Source organism: Camelina sativa, chromosome 7, assembly GCF_000633955.1.
Source record: "Camelina sativa cultivar DH55 chromosome 7, Cs, whole genome shotgun sequence".
Lineage (NCBI taxonomy): Eukaryota > Viridiplantae > Streptophyta > Magnoliopsida > Brassicales > Brassicaceae > Camelina > Camelina sativa.
Window position 1 is genome coordinate 19,244,999 of NC_025691.1, and position 9,767 is coordinate 19,254,765.

A 9,767-nucleotide genomic window follows, 5' to 3' on the forward strand; every position below is an offset into this window, starting at 1 on the left:
CAATTAACCCGCATGAAAGTAGTGTTTGTACAATGAGTCCTGGATCAGCTCAAGCACAACTGGTGGCAGAAGCATCTTTGATCATATGGGATGAAGCTCCTATGATGAGCAAACACTGTGTTGAATCATTAGATAGAAGTTTGTCGGATATTAGAAAAGGAGCTGGTAATCGACCTTTTGGTGGAAAAGTTGTTGTATTTGGGGGAGATTTCAGGCAGGTGTTACCCATCATCCCGAATGCTGGAAGAGCAGAAATTTGTATGAGTGCACTAAATGCATCTTATCTTTTGAAGCATTGTAAACTATTGAGGTTGACCAAGAATATGAGGCTTCTTGCGAATAATTTGAGCCCTACGACAGCTAAAGAGATAAAGGATTTCTCAGAATGGATACTAAAAGTTGGTGATGGAAAGATTTCTCAGCCTAATGATGGTGAAGTGATGATAGATATTCCTGAAGAGTTTTTAATCACATGGCAGATGATCCTATTGAGGTAATAAGCAGAGAGGTTTATGGAGGTCCTAAGTGTTTGGAAGATAAAAATGATCCTATTTTCTTTTAAAAAAGAGCAATCTTATGTCCAACTAATGACGATGTTGGCATAATCAATGAGTATATGCTAGATCAGCTTGAAAGTTAGTAATATTTGTGTTTTAAATATTTCTGTTTTCTAATACATGTTACGTTTTGAAAATAGTTGTATATATTAAAAAATAATAAACGTTAAAATTGTTTTGTAGGTGAGGAAAGAACATACTTAAGTTCAGATTCTATTTATCCAGCTGACAAATATTTTGAAAATAATCCAGTGCTTACGTGACAACCCGTCCCGCGAACCCCACTAGCCCCCCGCTAGCTGCCCCAACGGACCGTCCGTAGACCCTGCTAGCCCCCCGCTAGTCGTCCCAACGGACTCCAAGCTGGCCATGCAGGGCATCGATCCTAACCCCTCGCCGTGGCAAATTGGTGCGCCAGGCGTTCCTCGAACCCTGGTCCCCACCCTTTAACAACCTTCCCACACGACAAGCTGTCACTAATTGATCTGCAGGTCTTTTTTTTAAATTAATAGGTAATAAATATAAATATAATATAAACTACAACTAGTGGTCCCATATCCATTAGCCACCTATCCACACAGACAAAAGCGGAAATAGCAATATCAATAAATATCCAATAATAATATAACCAATAAATATCCATAACAACAATCCAATAATCAAACATCAGGAAACATGAAACCGGCAACCTAGCAATGCCAGACAACATACAATCGAGTCCCTAGAACATCCTCCTCTTCATCGCCTTGATTCCACGATCACACTTTGCCTTTACCTGCACCGCAAACACAAATTGAGATGCATGAGTATTTGATAAACACTCAGTGAGGCAATCCTCCCATCTACTGGGCTATACACACAAGAAACAGTGATTCCAATGTTCCAAACAAACAACAAACAAAACATACAAACCAGGAAAACAAACAAAACATACAAACCAGGAAAACAAACATCGTCTCGCTGGAAGGGAGGTGTCGACCGACACCAGGCAACTGTCGACCGACACTGGCATTGGTGTCGACCGACACTACCCCACAGTGTCGATCGATGCCATTTTGCTGGTGTCGACCGACACCACTTGGTGTCGATCGACACTCCACCTGCAACTACGTTCCGCTGCAAAGTTGAAAGTCAAATCTCGCTCCCAAACTCCACCAACTCGTCCAATACTCAAAACACAAGCCGAAAACATCCTTAGAAACCTGTAGCAACCATTCCCCAAACCAACTCTGGATGCAGCTGTATAAACCACATAGGATTCTCCCTGCTCAGGCAAAGCCAACACTGGAGCGGTAGTCAACATCTCCTTCAGGCTTGCAAAGCCTTCCTCACACTCCTGTGACCAAACAAAAGGAGCATCCTTCCCTGTCAACTTAGTCAACGAACGTGCTCTGCTCGCAAATCCCTGCACAAACCTCCTGTAGTAACCTAACAAACCAAGGAAACTCCTGATCTTTGTAGCATTCTGCGATCTAGGCCAATCTCCAAAAGCCTGAATCTTCTCCGGATCTACAGAAACCCCATCTACAGACACAATATGACCCAGAAAACCCATCTCATGCTGCCAAAAACTGCACTTGCTCAACTTAGCAAACAACTTCTGCTTCCGTAGCTTCTCCAGAACTGCCCTCAAATGCACTACATGCTCTTCAGGACTCTTAGAATAAACAAGGATGTCGTCGATGAAAATGATGACAGACACGTCCAGAAACTCCTGAAACACGCTGTTCATCAATCTCATAAACGCTGCTGGTGCATTTTTCTACCCAAACGACATCGCCACGAACTCATAAACCCATACCTCGTCTTTCTACTTGACGAACAACACCGACGCTCCCCACGGTGAAGTGATAAGACGTAAGAATTCCCTATTTTCTTCCTCAATTCTACTAGACTAAAAATCAAGTATGCTGACATCAACTCAGAACCACCCGGATATCAACACCTCTTGTCCATCCAAGAACCTCTAGTAACTTGTCTCTTAAGGAAACTTCAACAAGATAGCTTATTACAAAATTAGCTTCCCGCTTAGCAATTCTCCACAGCAAATCATCAATACGAGCGTAATAAAACAAACAAGTATCATATGTTCGCATATTACGATTCGCCGTATCAAATGCTTTGCAGACCGCCAACTCAACCCACTTGACTTATTTTCCCCAGTAAGCTTACCAAAGCCCTGAATCTAGCAACCCTGTCCATCTCCAATGAACTTCATCCAGCATCGTCGCAACGATTAGTTTATCCTGCCATGAAGGCTTCTCGTGAACTTATGTATCTGGCAAACATGCCTTTCCCGGTTCAAACCTGCTGCAACTCCCCTTCCCGGAACTCCAGCACCACCGGCCTCACAATCCTGGCACAACAGCCAAACATTCATACCGCTCTGGTCATAAAACCCTGACCCATTGGTCAACACATCCAAACCCCGAGATTAAACCATCGTCACTCTCTCGAGGTCTACATTCAATCGTTATGTTTATACTTACGTCCTAGGCATTGCTTGCTCTCAACTTCCCACTCTTAGGTCGCAACCTTCGAGCCATACTGATCTCACTCTCAGACCACCGCCTTCGAGTTATACCGTCTCACTCTTGGACCACAATCCTCAAGCTCTCGGTATCAGGGGAACTAATCATCCCCTCAGGGGAACATCATCCCCTCTGCCACTCTCGGAGCCCCCAACCCCTCGAGCTATCGGTATTCAGGAGAATCAACATCCCCTCAGGAGCAACAATCATTAACGACTATAAACATCTCCCGACCAAAAGTATCTCATGTGGTCCGAGTATAACATTGCAATGTTACACCTGCCCACTCAACTTCTAATATCCAATTGGATTCCCTACCAACTAGAGAAATATCTGCTCCAACTACATAAGTCTATGTATCCGCCTCTCTAGGCTCGATACCTCTCGCGAAGAATCTCGCACCGGTCATCTACCACTGCTCCATCCTCCTATCATAAGATGGAAAGTCCTCAACATCCACAGCCCTCGGCTGCACCCGCCACATGCGGCACAACTGGAGCCTGCACTGGTACCCCACTTGGTAAATGCTCCAACAGTACGCCAACAGATCAGCCAAGCGATTATCTCGACCCTGGGCTCCACCTGGTGCAACCCCACACCTGGGTTCCCAGTACCCCCGGCACGCTCACCGGCTAACCCCCTTTGGTCCCTCCTGATACTCTTGCGACCCTCTGACGTACCTCCCCATGGAACTCTGGACCACACCTTTAGCCACTGCACTTCCAAGAACAGAGGCTAACAAGCAATCTTAACGTAATACAAAAACACAAAAACCAAAACTCACTGTGGAATCACACTGTAGGCTCGAAGAGGATGTTCTAGGACTCCATGCCACACACAATTGACTAACTCACATAATCAACCAAAACATGAAATTTCCAAACATCTACAGCACAAAGCCTAGTGAACCCAAACCTAGAACCGTAAGGGCTTTGATACCAAATTGAAACAACCCGACCCGTTTTTTTAATTAATAGGTAATAAATATAAATATCATATAAACTACAACTAGTGGTCCCATAACCACTAGCCACCTATCCACAACCACAGACAACAGCGGAAATAGCAATACCAATAAATATCCATAACAACAATCCAATAATCAAACATCAGGAAACATGAAACCGGCAACCTAACAATGTTCCTAAAAACCCAAATCTAGCAACCTAGCAATGCCAGACAACATACAATCGAGTCCCTAGAACATCCTCCTCTTCATCGCCTTGATTCCACGATCACACTTTGCCTTTACCTGCACCGCAAACACAAATTGAGATGCATGAGTATTTGATAAACATTCAGTGAGGCAATCCTCCCATCTACTGGGCTATAGACACAAGCAACAGTGATTCCAATGTTCCAAACAAACAACAAACAAAACATACAAACCAGGAAAACAAATATTGTCTCGCTGGAAGGGAGGTGTCGACCGACACCAGCCAAGTGTCGACCAACACTGGTGTTGGTGTCGACCGACACTACCCCACAGTGTCAATCGATGCCATTTTGCTCTACCTGCAACTATGTTCCGCTGCGAAGTTGAAAGTCGAATCTCGCTCCCAAACTCCACCAACTCGTCCAATACTCAAAACCCAAGCCGGAAACATCCTTAGAAACCTGTAGCAACCATTCCCCAGCAAGAAAACACACAAACAACAACACACAAGCAAGAACAAAGAAATCAAAGGCTTAGATTAGCTATGGTCATGCACTCACCTCTTTGCAGGAAGATTTGGACCAACAGCAACAAATCCTACACTCCCAACAACCTTCTAACACGTTCCTGGCCCAGGATCTTCACTCCCACAACAAGATCTCACCAAAAACACCTTGAAATCTCACAAACTCTCTCAAGAACCTTTAGGAACTGTTTTCTCCTCTTCCTCTCACTCTCAAGCGGCGTAAGACAACAAAAACACGACCCTAGGTCGTTTTCCCCCTTTTAAACCTCGGTTCAATAGTTTTCCTTAAACCAAACCGGACCAAAACGATCAAAAACTTGATCTGGTCGAACCAGAAATTAGTGGTGTCGACCGACACCCATCCTTGGTGTCGATCGACACCCTCCCCCAAAACGCACAGTTTTGGTTCGCGGGCGTTACAACTTACACCTGATTTCTTAAATAGTCTAAAGGTATCTGGGGTCCCAAATCATAAAATTAGATTGAAGGTAGGTTGTCCAGTAATGTTGTTAAGGAATATAGATCCCAGAGGAGGGTTAATGAATGGAACAAGGTTGCAGATCACACAATTAGCTGAGTTTGTTTTGGAAGCTACTGTGATTACATGAGATAGAGTCGGCGACAAAGTCCTCATTCCAAGGATATTGCTCACTCCTTCAGATACTAAACTACCTTTCAAAATGCGACGAAGACAGTTACCTTTAGTTGTTGCTTTTGCAATGACTATTAACAAAAGTCAGGGACAATCTTTAGATTATGTTGGATTATATTTGCCGAGGCTATGTTTTTCACATGGTCAGCTTTATGTTGCATTGTCAAAAATGACTAATAAAAAAGGATTGAAGGTTTTGATAGTAGACAAAGAAGGAAAACCTCAGAAGGAAACAATGAACGTTGTATTCAAAGAAGTTTTTCAGAATTTGAAGTGACCGGTTTCATGTAGGACACGTTTGGGAAGGTAACTATTATTGATTAACTCAGGACCTGTATTTTTTAAATCTATACTATTTTTTAAGCTTTGTTTCCGAAAACATAGTTTGATTTTTATTATAAAAACATGATGTTTTCAAATGATGTGAAGACTGTTGAGGATGGTGAAGTGGTGGAACGAAATGAGTGAAAGAGTTTCATGTATTGGTATGGTTCTAAGCAAACGTTTTTTTTTTAAAACTTAGGATGTTGTTGTAATAATTTAGTATGGTTTTTTTTTATGTTTGTGCTAAACCTACTGTCTCATCAGTAGGTTTATTCTCAAACCTTTTTCCATACTATCGATAAATTTTATTAAATCTAATTTATAAATACAGACTTTGGTAAACTTTTATAAATTGTTAACATAAAATATTTAATTTATATAACTAATAAACATTTTAAGGAAAAAGTAAAATTTTTGGTTGAATTACAACTTCATACTACTTACCTGGATAGTACTTACCTAGATAGTGTAAGGAATTCCTCATTACTACACGTCCTATTTTGTAAGGTAGTTGAAAATTTGGCCAAAACCAGAATTATAAACCCTGACAAGTAAACAAATTTCACATTAGTTTTGTTAAACGAAAATTAACACTATAACCGGTGTTCAACCAAAATTTATTTTCTTTCTTACCTTCCATTTGAAATATTTTTGTAAAACCAGTATGTTCATACTCTTCCTTCAATCCAATTGCCGAGTCCAATGAGCATTTAATTGAAAAAAAAATTATCCTGAACAGACAAAACATAATTATTAGAGTTTCGAATTCATCAGAGTAGATGGATAAACAGGATTCGAAAAGGGTTTTTGGCTTATCTTTCATTTAGGATTGATGGGATTATCCTGTTTTTTTATAACAATTCAAGAAAGAAGAAAACATAAAATTAAATATGGATCATAATATTGTTTCGATTTCAACAACAAATACAAAATTTACAATTGGAAATAGATTCAAACCTGTAGAAGAAAATCCATATTCGATTCAATCCTTTTGGAATCCAGATCGATGCTATATGTATAGAAAATAGAAAAAGAAAATTAGAAATCTACAACGAATCTTCCTAATTGAAAAGGCGAATATATAAATAAAAGATCGATCTATTACCTTACTTTTCCTTTGAAATCGAAATCAGAGAAATACAAAAAGACAGCTGATCAGATTAATCTCTAATAAATCCGATCATGTTTCTTAAACTGGGAATCCGATCTTGAATATCATTGCTTCGGAGATATCCGATATGGATTAGGTGTCTCGATTCGATATTTGCCCAATCAGACAAAACTCTCTGTTTTTTTTTCTCAACCCGACAAAACACTTTGAATATCGGATGTGTAGTTTTTTTTGTTGTCTCTTTTTCCCGAAAACATATTTAGGAAGATAATATTGTTAATGGGCCACCATCGGTTTTAAATAAATATTTGTAACATCCGCGAACCAGAAGGTGGAATTTGGGGATGGGTGTCGATCGACACCAAGGGTGAGTCGATCGACACCAGCTTTTCTGGTTCAACCAGATTGTTTTAATTCGCGGTTTTGGGTTGGTTTGGGTTAATTGGTTTGTCTAAACCGAGTATATAAGGATTGAGGCGGGCCAGGTCGAGGGTTTTGGATGTTTTGTCGCAGTTTGCAAAAGAAAAGAGAGAAAAGAGAGAGTTTGTGTTCTTTAGATATTTTGACTTGATCTTGGAGGGTTTCGGTGAGATCTGTTGTTGTGGAAGGGAGGATTGCTGCTGTGAACGAAGGAGAAGCTTCCTAAGGTGTTGTTTCCACTGTTTCTCAACCAAATCTTTCTGCAAAAGAGGTGACTGCATTACCATGGCTTATCTAAGTCTGAGAATCCTTTGTTTGCTTGATTTGTTATGTTTTGTGGTGTTATTCTTGCTTGTGGTGGTGGTGTCATGGTTCTTATAGGTTCCTAAAGATTTTGGGTGAGTTTGGGACGGATTGGAGATGATTGGAAATGGGATTCGACGATCAGCTTCGAGCAGAACGCGTCTGCGGAGTCGGTGTCGATCGACACCATGTTGTAGCCAGTGTCGATCGACACCTCTCTGGTGTCAGTCGACACCAACTTGTGTGTTGCGGTTTTTCCTGGTTTGTTGTGTTGTTTGTTGTTTGTTAAACATTGGAATCTCAGCTGCATGTGTGTATAGCCCAGTAGATGGAAAGATTGCCTCACTAAGTATTTGTGATAATACTTACGCATCTCAATTGTTTTTTGTGGTGTGCAGGTATGTGACGTGGAATCATGGCGATTAGGAGGAGGATGATCTAGGGTCTCGTTCGTGTGATGTTGGTTATGTTATTGGAACCTTGTGTAGAGATATGCTAGGTTGATGGATAGAATGGTTAGAGAGGTTATTGTGTTGATGATGTATCGGGTTTTTTGTATTATTGGTATGTTTCCGCTGTGCTTTATGGTATTTGCTGGTTTAATGAGGTATTGTGGTTTAGTTGGTTTAATTAAGTAGTATAGGATGCTTAGTTACATATTATTATTAATAAAAAAAAAAAACGGGTCGGGTTGTTTTAATACTACTGATCCAATTAAAAAAAGTTTAGCTCTTATGGCCCATTAAAATCTAAACTACAGTCCGATTATATTTATGTATAGATTATTACATGATACCAAGTACATGTTTTGTTGTTGCCAACTTAATACAATTTCTATTTTATCTTACAAAATATATTAAACTAAAATGTTTTCATAAAGGAAAAAAAAAAAAAAAAATCCCGCACATACGTGCAGGTCTTGTCCTAGTAATGTTTTAAAAGGAAGAATTCTATTAGACTCTCATAATTGTAATTTTACAAGATACATTCTCTTATATAGAGATGAGTTTCCTAAACTAAGATAAGGATAAATGTAAACTATATATATTTATACATTCGTGAATATACTAAACTGTCTAAACCAATATTAACATTTATCTAATATATTCTAGAATAATACCTTCATGACTTCCATTTTTGGGTTTATCATCTCGACCGTAGATCTTGGTCGATCTCCCATTCACCATCTCCCAATACTTCCCTTCTTCGGTTTCCCGGGGAAGTGTCACGGTGTGGCAAAACATGATGACTAAAAATTTGATAACGAGACACATTTTCTCTATTTGGTTGAGGTCTTACAAGGGAGATGGAACCCATGCAGATCCAAATGGCGGGCATATCGTGTTTGGTGGGTTTGACCCGAACCACTTCCGGGGAGAACACACATATGTTCCTATGATGTTACCAAGCAACTGGTTTTCGAAGATCAGAATGTCCCAAATTCTCATTGGTAATATAACAGTTGACCTTTCTGCTAAAGAATCCATAACAATTCTTGACTCCGAAATGACTGATATTTATGGCCCGAGAGTATGAAAATTAAGTTCTAGTGAGTACATATAGTTTAGTTTGTATCATAATTTTGTTTGGTTAATTTTTTGTTTTGTTTTGTTTCATAATGTTTAGACAGCTGTCCGCAAGATCTATGAGGCACTTGAAACAAAAACAAAGATAGTTGCATGCGGAAAGGTTCCTAAGTTGCCTGCTATCTCCTTCACAATTGGGGAAAAGCTTTTTCCCCTCACCAAAGATGATGTACCATGTGGTAAGTTATAAAATAATCATTTGATTTAAATACATGATTTTGGGGGAAGCTTTTTTGAGAAAGTACCATACGGTGTTCGATTATGAAGATGTTAACCACCCAAGAATCGGCTTTGCTGAAGCAGCAGTTTAAGTGTCGAAAGATAAGACAAGAAGAAAAAGAGATCCACTACAACAATAATTTTCTAAGTAATATGAAATTATTCTGTAAGCGTAGCTTCTTATAATAAAACGGAATTATATATCTATGAATTCTCTATACTCAAACCAAACTAATAAATGATCTGAGTAACTCTAAATTATGCAAGAGTGAGTTCAAGTTGTTGCGTTGGTCTCCTATATCCTCTTAATTATGCATTTCTGCTCTGTTAACTTCTTCAACTAATTTCATCAGCATAATTTGTGTATTTTTAACGAAAAATA

General features: G+C 39.7%; 1 protein-coding gene across 1 annotated transcript; it reads left to right on the forward strand.

The window, feature by feature from the left end:
* On the forward strand, window positions 33-9,477 carry LOC104704759. The gene is made up of 5 exons (XM_010420793.1): window positions 33-493; window positions 568-635; window positions 8,902-9,110; window positions 9,207-9,345; window positions 9,434-9,477. Exons 1-5 carry the CDS (start codon window positions 33-35, stop codon window positions 9,475-9,477), a joined length of 921 nt encoding a protein of 306 aa, XP_010419095.1.